This window comes from Atractosteus spatula, chromosome 5 (genome assembly GCF_055471065.1).
Source record: "Atractosteus spatula isolate fAtrSpa1 chromosome 5, fAtrSpa1.hap1, whole genome shotgun sequence".
NCBI lineage: Eukaryota > Metazoa > Chordata > Actinopteri > Semionotiformes > Lepisosteidae > Atractosteus > Atractosteus spatula.
This window is the reverse complement of record NC_142710.1, coordinates 52,670,673-52,690,394: the sequence shown is the minus strand read 5'-3', so window position 1 is coordinate 52,690,394 and position 19,722 is coordinate 52,670,673. Positions and strand designations below refer to the sequence as shown.

Here is a 19,722-nt window from a genome sequence, read left to right as displayed (position 1 = left end):
TTGCTCTGTTATTTACTTTGTTAAACAATGAATGATACAGGAAAGCTAGACCCAGAGAGTACTCTATTGAAATGACTATTCTTTTAACAATAATGTCTTTATTATTCTCCCTGTGTCTCATATACCCTTCTTCGTGCACCATCAGTTCCCGTATTCCCATTCTTGTAGTATTATAACAAGGTGTAATACCGCAGCCCAACAGTAACTGCTGTGAAACAGATCAATTGAGCAGCCCAAATGAAAAAGTATTTTTTTCCATAATAGTTTTCAAGGTGATATCAGTGCTCTTGGTTGTGCCATGGAGAATTGCATTGTATGCTCAAATGCCAGACAGCTGCCATGTTCTAAATTGTGATGGGTTTAATGACAGCATCCATAGTTCTATTGGCACAATCAAGAAAATAGAAAAACAGATGAGCTCTGGAAATTAGTTTAACATATTGAATAATTCAAGGCAATTTTTTGGGGTTTACAGCAGTTTGTCCAAAAATTGATTTTGCCTGATGTTTTTTGGTAAATGGACATTTAAAATGTAGTCCGAAAGCTATTTGGAGCCTTCTCTGTGGAAATCAGCACAACATGCAATGTGGAAATTTGTCTAAAGTTGGAGAAGAGATAGAACTTTATCAAGCATAAAGGCACTTAATTGCCAGAAAACAGCCACTGTGGTGTGTGAGTGCTGGTAGTTACAGTAAATAACAGAATATGATGAGTCAAAACTCTTTTTGTGTCATTAAGTTAACAAAAAGAAAGCTTTTTGAACAGAGATTTAAAGCTTAACTTCAGTTTACTAATGTATATTTTGTAAGTATAAAAAATGTTTGCTGAGAAGGTATAGAGCTGCAATATTAATCGAATAATTATGTGTAATTATTTGAATAATCAAGAACTGTCAGCTAACAGTGGTGCTTATGTGAAAACACTAACATATAAAATACATGTGATATTGAATGAGGCAATACTTCACAGCAATAGCATTGCCACGGACTCTATTTCACAGGCATAGGATCACCACAGACACTATTTAACAGTAGCAGCATTGCCATGGCACTATTTTATAGCCACAGCAGCACCACAGGCACTATTTCACAGGCACAGGATCACCACACACACTAATTCACAGTGGCAGCATTGCCATGACACTTTTTTACAGCCACAGTATCACCACAGACACTAATTTACAATGACACTATTGGCATGACCATTATTTTAAAGCCACACCATCACCACAGACACTATTTCACAGTGGCAGCATTGCCATGGACAGAGTTTCACAGCCACAGCATCACCTTAGACATTATTTCACAGACACAGTATCACCACAGACAGTAATTCACAAGAACAGCATTACCATGGAAACTATATCAAAACCACAGCATCACCACTGACACTAATTCACAGCAACAGCATTGCCATGGACATTTCTTTACACATGTCTGGAATCATTATTTGTAACTTACAAACTTACAAATAAAATATACAAATGTACTGACAACATTACAAAGCCCATATTGATCTTGAATTACTTTGGAAAAAAGGTGTCAGGTATTTGTCTAGATCTTAAAACTATTAGGATTCTTTTTTTCACATGTGATTTAAAAAAATCACCTTTGACTACAGTCAGTGTGATTTGTGTTTGGACAGAACTCAACAGACCTCTAGCACTGGGCTACTGCAGGTTTTGTATGGGCTGAACATGCCTGTGATGCCTGTTTTACAGTATAACTGCATGGGGCTTATGTGTGCTTCCAGGATGTATCCAAAATCAAATCCTTTCTCGTGCTGAAGTTTTCTGTTTAAATCTTTGTATGATTCATCATATATCTTTAGACAAATGCTGATACAGTAGCTGCAAATCAATTTAATAAACAAAGGGAACAAGAATCTAATTTGCTCATTAATATTTGAAAGAGACCATCATGAGGCTTTCCTTGTGCAGTGCTTTGGAATTATCTGCTCCATAGGGTCCAGCTGTGTAATGATCATTTATGTAAAATGAGCTCCTGTTGATTCAGATAAACTGAAAAAGGCCATGTCATTTAATATTAAAAAGCCCACTGTGCCATAATAATCTTGCGGTAAATAGACAAACTAATGCGGAAAAAGAAATGAAGAAATATGAACCTGTTCAGAAGCTGTTACTAGTCAAATTGTGTCATGACAGACTGGAGATATGAGAAAGATATTGTATATTCTTGTCTTTATAGCTGTCTTGATGACTCTCAGTACTTAGCTACTTCAGATATACTGTATGCCTTCAGACAGATTCATTCATCATTCAACCATTCGTTATCTAAAAGCTGTGTATGCCTGTTAAGGATCAATGCAAAATGGAACAACAGGTAGGAGAACTATACACAGGAGAGGATGCCAATCCATAGCAGGGTATGCACATGTGCACAATTTAGAGACAATTGACAATTAATAAACAACCTGAATCAGACAGAGGAGGAGGTAGGGAACCAGAGAACCTGCAGAAGGTGTGGATATCATGAAAACTCCACACAGGAATGGGCCAGGATGGATACCGGCACCTAAGAGCTGTGAGGCAGCAGTACTGACTTTTGCTGACTAAAAAGCCAAAGTCTTGCCCCTGGACAGATTCAAGAGTGCATTTATTAATCATTTTCTAAAACTGAGCTCCAGGACATCTAGATGTGTACAACAAACACAACACAACCTATAGTACCTTCTATTACACAGCTCTGAGTTACTTAAGGGACCCGAATGACTTAAACTGAGTAAGTCTCACGGTATTTCCCCAATCATACTTAAGCCTTAAGCAAAGGAGGGGTTTAAGAGTGTTTAAATAGTCATTAGGGATGGGAGTTGTGCCCACAGATGGGAGAATTTTGGAGAGCTGTGGGTTTTTAAGTTATTTTTTATAAGGGCTAAACTAGAATAATATTTCCAAAATAATGGCATTTGAAGAGATAACCATTATGGAGTTTAAAAGGGAAGGTCTTGCTAAATGTGATGTCCTGGAACAAACAACAAGAAAAGTTGATACCGTTAAAGAATATGCATGATACAAAACGGTTTTAAATAATGATACAGTGGAATTTTGTGATGTTATTTTGTTTTCGTCTTCAGATTCTGTGCCCGTTTCTTGCTGGTTCAAAATTGCTTGAAAGTTTTTACATAATTTGGTCTGGGACCAGAGCGAATGAGTTGGACATGTATTATGCTGTATTAATTAATATTATTGAAATTAATGAATGCTATTTATTTCAGAATTAATCAAATAAGGATGGCAATGGACCAATTAGTAAGTGTTATGCACATCCCAGAAAGCAAGCAGAAAGCAGCAGATATCTGCTAATTCAATAAGTTTAAAAGGGCTCTAAAACATTTGTAATATATAACAGTGAGAAATAACTTATGGTAGCCATAAAGGTCAAATATAAAGGTGAAGGAATGCAAGAGGACCAAAAACTGATAAAATGTTGTCACACATTTTATTAAAAGCCCTATTTCAGAATCTGCAGCATGAATGCTTTGTTTCGTGAGTGAGGTGTAATACAATCCCAAGAATGCCTGACATCCGCATCTTTTCTTTTCACATTGGCATAGTAATCTGGTCGCTTTCTTCTGGGCATCTTGAGGCCTTTCTTATGTTTTAGTGTGTCATATTTATGTCCCTTTGATCTTTCAGTTGTGATGGTGTGGGTGAGTGATTGCATTAGGTCAAATTGCCTTTCTTCCTTCTGATACTGATTTTGGGAGGATTTTGTATGCTCTCTAACCCAAATTTTGACATTGCTGTGCATGAATCACGGCTAAATATATAGTACCTCTAGGAAACTGTGATTACATCAATATGCCCATAAAAACACAAGTGATTCATCCTGTGTCGGGAACTGAAAACCAAACAAAGAGTGGCAGTCCATTTGACTCCGTATTCATCCTAACAAGAATGGTCACAAAAATATAACCTCAGCTTCCAATTTATTTTTCTGATTTTGTTCGACATTGAAGAAGAAAGGAAAGTCCAAATATTATCAGCCTCATAAAGTAGCATGATTTTCTCAAAGCTATATCAATAATCATTTTTTTAATGCCGTAATTCACATTGCTTTACGATTGCAGCTCATTGGTGGATGAGGAGAGTTGAAATTCTGGTAGGTGTATTGCAGTCTCACCTTGCCACCGTCTCATGAACACAGCTGTGTGTGATCCTACGCTTTGCCCTGTGGCCTTAATAATTAATGGAGCTTCAAATAAAACTTCTGGGGGAGGTCAATCCCTAATCTCACCCACCTCCGCCTACCTACAGTGCATACTATATAAACATCAAGATTCAAGATTCAAGATTTCTTTATTTGCCATATTCAATAAGTGTATTGGAATGCTTACTCATTCAGCTGTACCCAGTAACAGTAGAGAAAAAAAATAGGCACAAATGACAAACAGACATGGACAATAAATTTAGACAATAGATGTTATAATACAGCCAAGACAGGACATAGTGCAAACAGTGCAGTACCTTAAAGTGCAGATGCTAATATGTGCAGGTGCTAATTTGAGCTGTTTAAGATGCGGACTGCTTGGGGGGAGAAGCTGTTTTTGAATCTATTGGTCAGTGTTCTGATACTGTGATACCTCCTACCAGAACCCAGGGGTAAAAACAGATCGTGGCCAAGGTGAATTGGGTCCCGAAGTACAGCTCGAGCCCGGTTGTGGCAGCGGTCCAGATATATCATGCTTCTCTCTTACGTGTTTGCACATTTTGTTATCTCATCCCTCCATGCACCCACATCTTTGGCCTTGCTGCAGTTCCTGGCTCATCCTTCATTAAAAAGGGGTGTTCTGACAGCTCCGTCATTATGGACAGGTTGTTGTTCTCCTCACCCAGGCGAGTTTCCCCCCCAAAAAGTTCACTGTTCAAACTGCGCCTCTTCTCCCTCTTAATTACGCCAGGGTTTGATTGAACTACTGAAATTTCAACGTAAGGGAAATCAACACCGTAGCGTTCGTAATGCTCTTATAGCACAATGCTTCCTGAAGTTGCCCTATCTGTAGCTCATGCAGCAGGTCGACACAAGATGGATGTGGTGTCTAACAAAAAGGATTCTGTTATAACAGTTTTAACAGTGCAAACACAGCCGATTAAATGAATTCTCCATTGTGCAAAGACAGTACCTTCCAGTACACAATACATTACAACATACAATACATGTCTTCCAATATACAATAATGAACGAAAAATGTGAAGCATGCAGTGCAAAAATGCAACATACAACAGATGGTGGTAGTGGCTAGCAGTCAGTCAGTTTGCAGTTAGCTATTATCTATTTGAAACACATACCACTTGGGGATGAAAACTGTTCCTGAACTTGGTGGTCTGTGTTTTTATGCTGCTGTTCTGCCTGCCAAACTGTCAAGATGAGAACAGTTTGTGTCCGGGATGGTTATGATCCTGTATTATGACACAGGCTTTATTTCGGCAACAGTCGATATGCAGTAGATCTCCTCAACTGATGGTAAGTCAGATCCTATTACATTTTTTGCCGATCTCACAGGCCTCGGTATCATCTTCCTGTCCTGTGTGGTTGTGTTGCCATACCATAAAGTGATACCACCAGTCAGGACACTTTCTATGGCTTCAGTATTGGGGCCCAGGTCAGGTCAACGGAGATTTCCAACCCAAGAATTCCAATCTAAGTTTGACAGTATTTTTGGATCCCTGCATTTCGGAATTTTGTGTATCCTGGGCAAGAAAGTATAGTTTTCTTGTCTACATTACTGCTTTTTCTTACATAATGTCCTGTTATGCCTAATGGACACTATACAGTAAACTCTTGTCATGTCTTGTTTTTCAGGGCAGGGGAGGTCATGCCGTTTGGCTGTCTGACACTAGGGGAGAAGAAGGATTATAACAATCCCTCAGAGGTGACTGACAAATATGACTTGGGCCAGATTGTTAAAACGTGAGTACCCCGGGTGCCAATTTTTGTGATTTGTTGGAACTTTACAGAGAAGTGAAAAGCATACATACTTCTCCACTATGTGAAAGCCTCTTCACCATTATGTGATTTTACTTTCGTAAAATAATATAATGAAAAGAAGGCTAGTACACCTTTTATAAGAACTCTACACTGATTGCTGTTGCCTTACTTGTTCGTCTAATATCACATGTGTGTTTGCTCTCTGTTTGAAGGGAGGAGTTCTGTGAAATTTTTCGGGCCAAGGACAAGGCCACACTGAAAATGTACACCTGTAAGAAATTCCTGAAAAAAGATGGGAGGAAAGTTCGGAAAGCTGCCAAAAATGAGATCCAAATTTTAAAGATGTGAGTGTCTTTTTCCTTTAAAGAGAGGTTTTTGTAAGTGGTAACAAACCATAAACATATTAGTCCATACAGTATGTCCAGTTCAATCCTGGATAACCATTTGAAGATTAATCATCCAGATAATATTGTCTACCATCTCTGTACCCTTGGTTCTCAAGCACACAGTTCACTTGTTTTGCTAACTTTGTTGCTGTGCACTCTTTTAAGATCATTTAAAAAGTGTTACTTTCACAATTCACATTCACAATCTCATGTTTTGCTTTTTGTTTCTTGAATTATTTATTCATTGGAAAGGTGGTTCAATTACAAGAGTTCGGCTTTTATTAGGTACGGTATTCATGGGAAGTGAAGAGAAATTCTGATTTCCTCTTTTAAAAAAAAAGTAGTCAGCAGGCCGTTTTCCTTTGGCTGCTTCTCCTTAATTATTTTTACTGTCAACATCTTGGGTGTTCTTCTCAATGAATTAAAGTGAAAGCATTTTCAAAACGTACAGTATAACACTTTTCTGAGTTCCTTGCAAAATCAAGCAAAATCATTCAAAGCCTGAAAGACTGCATTCAAGAAATGAAATCTGTCCCCAAATACAATGTGTCTAACACCCTAAATTGGTCATTCCAAACACCAAGTTTTCCCAAAATGTTGTGGGTGTGTGGACAAAACTGCCCAGTGATTTATGAATCTTGTTGTCCGATCTACCCAGATTACATCACAGGGATGCCCGGTTCTTATTTGATTGGTAAATACTGTATGTAGTCTGTAATTTAATAGAGGAAGCTGATTGTGACAAATTTTATATTGTGTTGCCTTGAGACAGCAGCGTTCAGCATTCACTATAAAAATTTAGACTAGCCACTTATCAACCGAAATCTGTCAGCATATGTCACAATACAACAATGGCAGCTGCAATAAGATTAAGAGTATCAATTAGAGATTTTTCACATTTACATGGTCCAAAAGACCCTAGAAGTAAGAAAGTACAGTCAATTATGCTAAAACGTTTAAAATAAAACTGCAGTTACCTTTTGTAATCACTGAGGTGCAATAAAAAGAAACTTCTAGGCATCTACTGTACTGTATAATCTTTCAACTATTGCTAGTTTAAAGTTGGAGTTGCATGTGACCAGGAACTGCAGAACACGAGAATACTAACACCTTGACTTTTGCAATAGGAAATTTTGACAGTTTTCTTTTCTTATTAATGGTGACATCATGACAAAAAAACACAATTGATGTACTGTATTACACATACTGTAGCATGACTTAACATGAAGGAGCTTGCATTCCTAAGTACTGTATATAAGTATTCATAGGTAAGGTAAATACTCATGTGCTGTAGGTTTTATGGACTTTTACTTACATAATTTTATAAAATTGTGCTCTGTGGTTGATAGTTTTAAATATACAGTATATATAGGTTGTGGTTTTTAAAAACATGTAATTGCTCAATTATGATATTATATAATAAATGATATTCAACATTTCTTAACAAGCCATAATAATACTGAATCTAACTTTGTACATTTTCTAATACCATGATTGAGCTCAAACTAGTTAAAAAATATGTTTCAGTATGAAACAAAAAGAAGCTCTCTGAAGTGTTTTTGAAACCAAATACAAAATAATCACAATTTAAACTAAAAAATATCATTTTTGATCATTTCTGATATTGCCCTTAAGAAGGCTAGAATGCAAGAGCAATGTGGGTATTTTTTCTGAAAAATTGTCTTTGGTTGTTTTTCTGACAATTTTTCTAGTTGTATACTAGTATACAAGTTAACTTGCATTAGCAGGTTGAAATTTAGAACAGAATTTGTTACTGGCAGGAAACCACACAAACACAGAAAACTAAAATATCTGAAGGCCTGCCACTGTTCATTTGCAGGACTCTTTCTCTCTGTACTGGGAACAAAATGTGATTTACCTCCTTTCCTGAATAAATAAAATGCAAATGACACCACACTATACTTATTACTTTTTCCTCCTGCTCTGTGTCACATTTTTTTCAGTGCAGTTATTTCTCATGTTGTTTGCTTTATGTCTTAAAAAAGGATGTTTTGTAAAACTTAAAAAAAAACAAACCACAATGTTTCACAATGTGTGTTGTCTTTGATTCTTTCTAACAGAGCACACAGGTGGGTAAGTCAATATTTTTAAGCAATGTTAATAAATATTTGGAAATGTTTATGAAGTGAAAAACACATTATTTTCAGTTTCTCCGTTTTGATTTGTCCTACTATATATATTTATATACATATATTTGTTTTGGTTCTACACATTATAAAACAGTTTCTCCTGCCTGGAAGAAATCTGTAGATGTACCACGTTTCTCTGCTACTCTAACTTCCTTTCTCCTTTCCCACTTCTCAGGGTGAAGCACCCTAACATTCTCCAGCTGGTAGATGTTTTTGAGACCAAAAAGGAGTATTTCCTTTTTCTTGAACTGTGAGTCAACATCTCAGTCTGGTATTGTAGACCAGATTAAACTAGAAGGAGGTGGTACTTGCATTATAAAATCAGAATTCATGGTGAATTAGCAACTGTGTCTGAAGGCTGCCTGACAAACATACTCTCACTCTCTTTGTTTTGGCAGACGCTTTATAAGCCTTTGGGATCTGAAATGATATATACAGTACATTGAGTTGTTCTGCACTGATATCTTGATGCTCTGTCTGAGAGTTGCTGTACATCTCAGCATTCTTGACTTGTTATTTTATTCATCAAGATGAACCATTTTCTCTTCAGTTCTGTTTTACTCACAAAATCCACATAATACCTCTGATGACTGTACTTCATTTTTTTCTTGGAGAGTTTATCTGTCAAATTATAGGTCCATGACTTTGATTTTTAGGCTAGGATGGAAATATTACCATGACTAATTTACAGACTTGTGACGTCATCCCTGTGTCTTTACCATAGTTACTCTTTTTTTTAACATCACAGACCTTCCCTCCCCCTGATCTGCCACATCTCAGTTAAAAACAACACCTATGAGGTCTCACGGAAATGGATATTTATTTATTGCTGTAAAGGAGTCACAGTGACTCCTTCTTCGAATCACTGCACATCTTTTAATACTGAAAGACCATATGGACCAGGAACCACATTTTTTTCCATCTTGTGAATTGGACGGCTCTTAAACTCTTGAATCAGAGCCATTTTCCCCCAGCAGTGTAACTGACTACCTTCAGTCTCTAGACAACTTTCCGGATGGATCTACTGTATAGTGTCAGCCTTGAAGCCAGACATCTGGATCCTTGTGAAGAAAGCCCTCAGGGAGACCCAGTTGTAAAAAAAAAACAATAATTAAGGGAAGGGTACCCATCTTTTAAATTATTTTAAAAACGAGTCTGATAATGCACCTCTTAATTAATTTTGATGAAATTATGTGTTATATTATAAATAGAGTCATGTAGAGATACTCACCATCTGAAAATAATGAGGAGGTGTGAATTTCATATACAATATCTGCGGGGACAACTCTTGTTTTCACCCACAATTACCTTTAATGTTGTCCAGTCAGTGAAACCAAGCCAGATACATTTTGACAGTCTGACAGTGAATTCTCATAAAACTACTATAAATTAGTCAGCAGAAAGTAAGTTCTCTGACTGCAGAATTCAACAGGAGATAGGGTCCACTCATATACATGTGTGGATATTTGGCTGATCAGTCACTCTAGTGTTCTACATGTGTAAAATACAGTCAAAGCTCCTAATCTGAGCCCTCTGGAAATAAAGGTATTATAGTCACCAAAAAGTGACTTTGACAATAGCACTTATCTTCCAATACAGTGCCACAGGCCGGGAGGTATTTGACTGGATCCTTGACCAGGGCTACTACTCAGAGCGCGACACCAGCAATGTCATCCGTCAGGTGATGGAAGCAGTGGCTTATCTGCACTCCCTGCGCATAGTGCACAGGAACCTCAAGGTACGGTTACGGTACGGCCCTCTGCTGGGGAGATTAGGTACTGCACCAAGCAGAATCGGGCTGACATCCATCATCACTGCTTGCACAGAGGCATTATCCATTCCTGCCAAGTTATAAATATGCACTTCACAGCATTGAAGCTCTGCTTGACACTGCGATAGAGAAACTGGAGCAAATCAATTAGACTAAAACAAACTGTATCATGGTGAATGGTCTCCCTCCTCATAAATGTAAAGTTAATTTGGATCCTTTGGAATTAAAAACACAATATAAATGCGAATGATTATTAATGATACAAGTTAGCACCACAGGAGAGAAAAACAAGGTAAGATTTTTTTATAATGAATCTTAAAAACCCTGAGGGAAAAAAATGCAATTAGAAAATCTGTAGATCACTAAAATAATTGTATTGCCTTGTATTTTTGAGCAGTCATCTTGAAAAGTATGTCCAAAGTGTCAGAATACCCTTTTCTAGCTTTTTCTTTTTTAAAAAAGGGTGATAATTTCTGAAAATGTCTTTTCAGCTGGAGAACCTGGTTTACTACAACCGCCTGAAAAATTCCAAAATCGTCATTAGTGATTTCCACCTGGCCAAGCTGGAGAACGGGCTCATTAAGGATCCCTGTGGGACTCCGGAGTACTTGGGTGAGTCTGGTGGGAGAAAAGGGCTGGTGATCTACAGAGAGTTCTGGTGTTTTTTAGCTATTGGGTTCTTCAAGCTCTCAAGGAAACAGCATTCTTGTGACGAACCTGCACTGAAGTACAGTATATAGCCTCCTCAGGGTCCTCTTTAAACCTTTATGTTGATAGTGAGCCTGATCACAAAAAAATGTGATGAGTAAATGTCTTCAGTACTTTACAGATATCGTTAGGTCAGACTGCACAGTGTGGTACAATATGACATATACACTGTCATGTGACAATACATGCACTTTAGCACACTGTGTTGTGATGCTGAGTATTTTAATAGGCATCAAAAATAACAATCCACAAATGAAAATGTACTCCAGAGGGAACTGTTTGTCTCTGTATGCTCACCAACATTACAAAGCAGGAAAACCATCACTGATAAGAAGCTAAACAGAATGAGCAGAAAGGAAGACTCAGCTGAAACATGAGAGTATAGAGAATCTTTCACAATATGATGATGTTGAGTAAACTAAAACATATACTGATGGAAAAAAGAAACGCAACATTTTCTGGAATGAGAATACTATAGTTGCAGCTTAGGCACTTTCACAAAAAGTTGTCCATTTGTTTTAAGCCCTCTGACCAGCAATATAGCTTGTGCAGTGAGGCACTGCAACTTGCAAATCACACGAAAGCTCGTTAGGAGCACTTTTACCTAACGAGGTCCAGGTGGAACAATGCCTGATCAGGTCACCTTTAAAAAGGCCTTAATTCAAAGCTTAGGCCACAGCAAGAAAAAGGCCACACAGTCAGATTTCTGTGAATTCCGTAATGCCTCGAATATCACCAGAAGCAAGGGAGAGGGCCATTGGCAGAAGGCAGGCATGTCATGTGCCAGTGTTGCCAGACACTATGGAGTAAGCCGCTCCACTATGTCCCAACTGCAGAGAAGTTCTCAGCAGACCAGCAGGGCAGATGACCGTCCAAGATTCGGTCGCCCTCGAGTGACCACACCAGAGCAGGACCGACACATCAGACTGGTCCATCTGAGAGATCATTTCAGATCTGCCACCCTTACTGCTGCTGAAACTGCCGGCAGACACAATCCCCACATCACTGACAGGACAGTGAGGCTCCATGCTGCTGGCCTTAGAGCAAGGCAACCTGTCAGAGGCCCTCTGCTCACACCTCCTAGACATCACACCCGACTGGCTTGGGCCAGACAGAGGCTGTGATGGACTCGTCAGCAGTGACATCAGGTCCTCTTCACTGATGAGTCACTCTTCAGCCTGTTCCACACAGACGGGAGGGCCAGAGTGTTGAGGAGGAGGTGTTGCATTTCTTTTTTCCATCAATATATATTTATGAAGCAGTGATAAGTACTAGTAGTAAGAAACCAGAGTTATACAGAGGAATAATGTTACTTAGTCTAAGACTAGGACTATCAGCATTCTTGACAATGTGTCTGAGTGCTGAAGAATATTCTGAGCAGACATTTCTTCAAAATAGCATGCATTTAAAAACAGAAACTCTCACCTGTCCATTCTCTACCCAAAGACTAATGAATAACATTGCAGAAGCAAGACTTAAAGATCTCCTTAACCTTCATGAATACCAGGAATTTCCTCCACCTGATTGTAAGGTGTGTCTCCATGATATAAGTATGTGACGTACTATCCAGAAAAAACAAAATCTAACAAAGCACAATCATTAGTGCATAAGAGAATAGCTACAGGCATAGCCAACAGTAAGGTCAAGGTGTACAGTACATCATCCTTCTTGTTTTGTCCCTTCATAACAACAGTGTATCATATCAGACAAACTGTAGCAGAAATCCTCTGGAGATAAGACTCACCAGCTTCTTATCGGTCAACCGCAAATAATCAGCTGGACAGGTGCTTCATTAATGGCGAAAGAGATGGACTTCAGTGTGCACCAGGTCAGGGCTGGGAGGTGGTGGGGTGTGGTCCCACCTATAACACTCTCAGATGCAGCTGGTGTACTTTTTAACAAATGCCCTTCTATCACCAGGCCTGACCCAACAGCACTGCTTAGTGTTTGACCAGTTTTGCACAAGATGTCATTATGTGACATTACTGTGTGCCTTTGATACAGTCCTGTGAGCTCTGTTATGATTCATTACTTATTCAAATCAATTTCAGGAAGAAAATCTTCTGTTTTTTGCTGGTGCTTTGTGCTGTTGTTTTGCGCACACACAGTCTTCTTTGACTGGAAACTTGCCAGTTTAGCTTGACAGAGGTTTACTTGGATATATATGTAAGGCACCCTTATCGATGCACCCACACACTAATTTATTAAGAGGAATTTCTCACTACTAATCAGAATCTAATTTTATGTATTATCAATCTCACAAGGGGTTGCTGAGATATCAAACCGAAGTTCATGTTGTATCTCGAAACAGTCCTTTTATCATTTAAACAGGTTTCGCCTCGCTTGTACTGTGATAATCACAGGCTGTTCTTAGAGCGCACTCCCTAAATAAATTCAAACAAAATAGAAGAGCAGGCATTAATGGTTTTAAATTGCTACTTATAATTATTTGGCTCTCTGCACAGCTCCAGAGGTGGTTGGCAGACAGAGGTATGGAAGACCAGTCGATTGCTGGGCCATTGGAGTCATTATGTATATATTGTAAGTATTTCATTGTTAATGAGATTAGAAGGACATCTATTTCCTTGGCACATGGTTGTAGCATTATATTTATATTATATAATTATTTACTGTATTATTATTTATATTATATTATTTATATTGATATTATATTTATTTCTACAATATGTGTTCAATTATAACATCCACTAAATCCTTTAAATGGAAATTAATTATGTTAAGAATGAGCCCTTCTCCTAATTTTGTACTATATTTCTTTTATTGGGAAATCCATTGTGGACAAGGGCATAAAGGTACCATAAGACTGTTCCATAGAAAAAAATATGGTTGGGATTTTTTGACTGGGTGAAATGGGCTCCTGTGGAACACGACAGACTCCACCGCAATACAGTAGGATGTCAACATTCCCTGCCTTGAATCTACGTGAATAGCCACATTCATATATAACCAGGTCCACCCTATACTGTAATGTACAAGAGTATATAGTATGTACAGTATGGTTAAAAGGCATAAGTAACCCTCTCTAACATGATAATAAAAGTACTAAAGCATTAGATTTAGGTTAATTAAAAAATCCCTCCTCTGTGTCCAGCAGATGCCTGCACTTCCCAGCTATTTCCCTGCTCCATGATTAGCACGCCCCACTGTAATGAATGTAATGTAATGTTGAATTCACAGATGTCGAGACCCTACTGTACATAAAATCCAACCCTTTGTCACTCCACTTGGTGAGTCCCTTCATGGCTACCACACAGACCTGAGACTGTGTTCAGGCAGGATTCGGTGCAGCTTAAGACATGTCTGTTCTTTTCACAGGCTTTCGGGTAATCCTCCATTTTATGATGAAACTGATGATGAGGACTACGAGAATCATGACAAGAATTTGTTTAGAAAGATCCTGGCTGGAAACTACGAGTTTGATTCTCCATACTGGGACGATATTTCTGATTCAGGTGCTCAGATTAATACAGATATTTAATTAAACGTCTTTGCTTTAGACACACACAGCAATACACATGCATAATGCAGTCATATAACACTGAATATACATTTGCCAGCACCAATAAATTCATTAATAATGCAAGATAAGTTTATTTTCATGCTATAGACCAACAGATTTCCATCTGTTTCCTCTTTGATCTAATGATTTAGCTGATTTATCCAGTCTAGAGTATTTATTTTTATTCACTAAGCTCAGAAATGTTTAACAAGTGAACAGTTACTAAGTAGATTATGCTGCACGTGTTGGTTTCTCAATGGACAATTGCCTGTGTTGATTCCTTTGCAGCCAAGGAGCTGGTGGCCCGTCTGATGGAGGTAGACCAGGACCAGAGACTCACTGCACAGGAAGCCATTAACCACGAGTGGTAAACATTTAGTGTTTTAGTAAATTGTGTAAAACGTATTTTTAGGCTGCCATTTTATAAAGAAAAGGCATTTAAATTTAATAAGAAGTGGTTCTTTTTTTCTAAAAACTGAAATATGTGTCGTTTTTGCTACAGACAGTTATTTGTTGTATGTCATGCATAGATATACTGTAGTCACTAAGGGTTTGTCACTTTAAGGACCAGATTGCATTAGTGTGTTTTCTTCTCATTGTTCAACATTAGCCAAATATCAGTTGCCAATCTTCTTTATTGAAACAAATAATGGGAAGGGAAAATCATGGACCTCTTTCATCTTGCCTCAGGATTTCTGGAAATGCAGCTTCAGACAAAAACATAAAGGACGGTGTTTGTGCGCAGATTGAAAAGAATTTTGCCAAAGCAAAGTGGAAGGTAATCTTCTTACTTTTTGCTGCTGTTTTGTGTACACATACTCTCTTTTGACTCGAAATTTGCCAATTAGCATTGTAATCTTTACGATAGAGGTTCACTTGGAAGAGTGTGTAAGGAAATGTTTTACATTCCTGGTTATGTCTCAGTTGGACATTAAAACCCCATTGCAACTGGCACTAATTTGGCTGAAATTAAGAATGATTAACACTTTTTCCCCCCAAGCTACAAAACGCTTAACGTAAACTACAGAAATTGCCAAAAACTGGACTTTGTCTCTTTTTCTGGAGGTTTTCTGGCAGTGTTCTAAAAAAGCGTTTACATTTTATGGGGTCTGACACTAGTTAACTAAAATTCAGCCAAATTAAGCAGATACGTAGGGATGGTGAGACCATGTTTTTTTTTTTATTTGAAGGCTTTGTAATTTAATATTTGAAAACGGATGTCCTGCACTGTGGGATACAGTTTGAAATACCTTACTCGTTTCATTAAAAACATTCTACCGGGTGTCTTAGGTACTCAAACTGCCTGGTTCTCCTTATTGTCCTTATTATTCTCCTTATTGTCCTTTGCCCCACAGAAAGCAGTGCGGGTCACCACCATCATGAAGAGGCTTCGGGCACCGGAGCAGAGCGAGTCGGCAGCAGCCAGCCCAGCCAACCCCGGAGCTCAGGGGGCTCCGTCTGCTCCACCTGCTAGCGACACCCCTGCGCCCCCCGCCGCAGCCCAAGAAAGCACCCCTGCCCCTGCAGGGGCCCCCGGCGCTGAGTCAGAGGACAAACCTGCCAGCGCAGAGGACCGCAAGAGCCCGGCTCAGCCTGACAACTCTGCCAAAGTGAGTGTGGCAGCTGAAGAAGAGGATCCTTCGTCACGATGTAACGGGGAGACCCCAGCTCCCCTCAACTCTGCAACTGAAGCCTGGGATGAGCAGAATGGCTAAACTAGGGCCCTATTCCCCTGCCCCCAAGCACTCTGTATTATAGCCGCTGGCATGGTGACGCTGAATCTGCTCTCTCACACAGCATAGTTAGTATCCAGCTTAAAGAGCCAGTGTTCTGTCTTTCCTGAGAGGTGTTCTGCTTTTCTGTCCTTTCAATTATTTTTTATCCATCCTTTTAGGGACCTAAATTATCCCTCGCTACAGCAGCTTTTTGCCGAAGATACAGGAAGCTGCTGTTTCTGAAATATTTGTTTCTTTGTGAATGGGGTTTGTAACTGCCTTAAGCTGTCCTTCTGAGATTTCATTTCTCCTCCCCCAATGCTCCCACCCTGCGTTAAAAACCCAAAGTATTGTAAGAAACACAGCTGGGACTGCAGTCTTTTCTGTGAATTTCCGTCAGCAATCTGCTTTGAAGAAGAGGTGTTTTGAAGCAGATTCTTTGGTCTCAGTGTTTGCAGACGGGGAATTAAGCTATAGAAGAAAAACCTCTCTGATGGCAGATAAGCTTTGGTATCATTGGTTAGTTACCAATTAGTATCCACCCTTTTGAAGGGATTTAGCAGTAGTCCGCTAAAGAAACAGGTTTTTACTCCCACTCATTTTAGAACAAGGTATAACAAAATATTATCCCAAAACACATCCCAAAATAGGTAGACTTATCCCAGGAGACTTTCTAAAACGTGTTTCTCCAAAAGTAAACAGAGGAAGAAAACCTGAACTTCAACAACTTCCCACAACTAAACCTTTGAAGCCCCTTACATAAGATTGGATTTTCATAATAAATCTTACTCTGTGATCATCATCTTCATTGTAACATAACTCAGTAGTATTTATTGAATATTACTTCCCTTTTGGAAATGTTTCTGCTCTGCTTCTGATATCTTTTTTTCCCCTCTTCTTTTCCTCACTAATGTTATTATAATAAATACTGGTTCTCTTTGTCATGGGACACCCCTTCTGCTTTTGGCGTAAGGGATGCAGTATATCAAGTACATTCCTGCTTTTTGTGGGGTGAATCTCATCAGCAGGTGTTTAATGTATTGTACTTCACTCTCAGATTACTGCCCAGGCAGCCTTCGGAAAGCAGACACTGCTCTTTAAGTATTATACTGCTGTAAATAGAAATGTCCGTAGGAGTAGCCAAACTGGCATGCATTCTGAAGTTTCCTATTCATTCACATTGTTTCTTTGTTAGCACCTGATGGATAAAGATTTGATCTGACTCCCTGCCTTTACATGTAGAAACACATTGTTCTCTTAACTGATGCCAATTGTATGCATATGTACTTTAGAAATGTTAATGAGTGTACACTCGGTTACTTGTTTCTGTCCATTTCTTACATACAGTATATTTCATGTATACTTCTATTTTCCGGGGGAAGATTATGTTGATATGGAAATACACAAACCTTTGAGAGTTATGTTCTATTTATTTCTAGACTTTATTTGTATTTGGGACATGGTCACTCCATTATAGTAAAAATTATTCTTTGGATTCTTCTGTATTGTTTTCTGAATTCATATAATGAATTAAAGATTGCTGTAGACAGACATATCATTACAACTATGTAGACGATGAAGAAGTACAGTATGCACAAAGAAGTATGTTAAAATATCATTTTATTTTGTTCCTTTATTAAAATATTGTCTGGATTTAGATAAATGTATATAGAATTATATTAAAGATCAAATGTTTATAAGAACATGCTTGTACAAAACAGATATTCATAGCATTCATACACATAGCTTTGTGAAGTTAGTTTTACACATCCTTTACTGAGGAGATGTCAGTTAATTTTAACTGTTTCATTTATGGTGAATGCAAAATTCATAAATTTTAAATTTACATAACAACCATCAAGGAATATATTACTTGCATGTGGAAAAGATGCGAAGGGACAAGTTATTTTGTTGTTTATTTTTTATTGCTTCTTTAGTAACTATTACCTGTACAATTCCTTTCTAAGAGTGGAATTTTTAGAGATTGTTGAGAGATTTTACTAATGCTTTTCTAAGGCTGTAAAGTGAACAGACTTAGTGATGCAGTCTCAATATTGCACATACTTCTTTTTAGAAGAAATGTGAATGTACAGTATACTTCCTTATTCTCTGTTTGCAAAATGGACAAGTCACTTATTAAAATGGTACCTCCTTTTAAAACAGCCCCAACAGATGCTTCTCACAAATAAGGCATGAATAAGGTGAAAATGTCTTGCTGTGGGTGTTCAGTTTTTTAGTGAGCAATTGATAACCTCTGTGGAAACTGTATTTCACTTTTGTTCTTTAGCTAACCTAGACCTTAAACAGAAAGTAAATAAAACAGATATAGTAATAGTTATTAAATTTCAATAACGTTCAGATATTTAATTTTAAACGCACCCCATCACCTAAGGGTACCTCAAACAGTGTATGCAGGGATAAAGTTAGCAGTATATTTATCATACTCTAATTCCGTATGTTGTGTGAAGGAGACTAGTCATTCTGATGGCTCTGAATGTAATGCCTTACGCAATTAATGCTTGTTTCTGCATGTATTAATAAATTTTCCACTTAGCTTAGGGTGAGCTCTCGGTATTGTCTAATTCTGTCACATCTAGAGTAGTAGTTTATCAATTGTCGAACATATAGGCATTATGTTCTTTCACAAAATCGTTGTTATGCACCGGTGTATATTTTCAGCTTTAAAAATATACATTTAAAATAACAAAATTAAAAACTACGCAACAAAACATGGTTTTGAATATATTTTCGCGGCAATGCACACCTTTGTCAATAATGTGCAATAATAACCGAGAACAATTGTTATAATTGCCATGGTAGCAGTCCTTCTGTAATAGCAGACTGAGTCAGTGGGTGCTACTCTGAAGTGTTTCATTTAAAAAATATTTTTTTTGTGCATAACCCCTGACAAATACCAGCAAGGACAAAGAATCAGATGAATGCACACAGACTGGATCAAGGGGAAAATGGCTCTGAACTGAAAATAGAACGGCTAAATACCGTGTTTTGCACAAGGTTATTTAGCTTACTGCGCTGTGGTAGGAGTTGGTTTGTTTTACAACGATGAAAATCTTTGTCAATCAGATGCCTTTGTCTTCTGTTCTGTGTAAAAACGGGTTAAACTCCCCTGTTGTGCGGATATTGCCTTTCCATTATCGTTCTCTTTATTCCCAGCGCCCTGCTTGTCTCGAAGCTCTCTAGTTCATACACCGTTATTTTATTGCTTCTTAGGTTCTGTATGTAAACTGTAACAAAAACGTCAATGTATACTTTTCTGCTCTTTTAACACTAGCTTACTATTATGTGAATATTGATTATTAAAAGCCATCCTTGTCTCCTCGGTTTCCTTTGTTTAACTTTTCACTTGTAGAAAATAAAAAAGCTGTTTGAAACTTCAGTGGGGATTGAGGCATATTGAAGGTGAGCCGAGATTTATTGTGCGATCAACTGTCATCATCTGGCGATTGTTTTTTTCTTTTTACTTTCTTAAACCACTTGGATTCGCCCATTATGCTTAAGAGTGG

The 19,722-nt window shown here is 38.1% G+C and overlaps 1 protein-coding gene across 1 annotated transcript in view; it reads left to right on the top strand.

The window, feature by feature from the left end:
* The window catches only part of LOC148835249 (caM kinase-like vesicle-associated protein), a 79,799-nt gene extending 60,209 nt beyond the window's left edge, over nt 1-19,590 (top strand). Inside the window, exons 2-11 of the mRNA XM_088915605.1 lie at nt 5,823-5,930; nt 6,161-6,292; nt 8,660-8,734; nt 10,084-10,222; nt 10,747-10,867; nt 13,429-13,504; nt 14,300-14,436; nt 14,772-14,850; nt 15,174-15,261; nt 15,839-19,590. Of these exons, the coding sequence (XP_088771731.1) occupies nt 5,836-5,930; nt 6,161-6,292; nt 8,660-8,734; nt 10,084-10,222; nt 10,747-10,867; nt 13,429-13,504; nt 14,300-14,436; nt 14,772-14,850; nt 15,174-15,261; nt 15,839-16,198 (1,302 nt within the window). The 5' untranslated portion in view covers nt 5,823-5,835 and the 3' untranslated portion in view covers nt 16,199-19,590. The remainder of the gene's footprint in view (nt 1-5,822; nt 5,931-6,160; nt 6,293-8,659; nt 8,735-10,083; nt 10,223-10,746; nt 10,868-13,428; nt 13,505-14,299; nt 14,437-14,771; nt 14,851-15,173; nt 15,262-15,838) is intronic.
* Nucleotides 19,591-19,722: the final 132 nt, after the last annotated feature.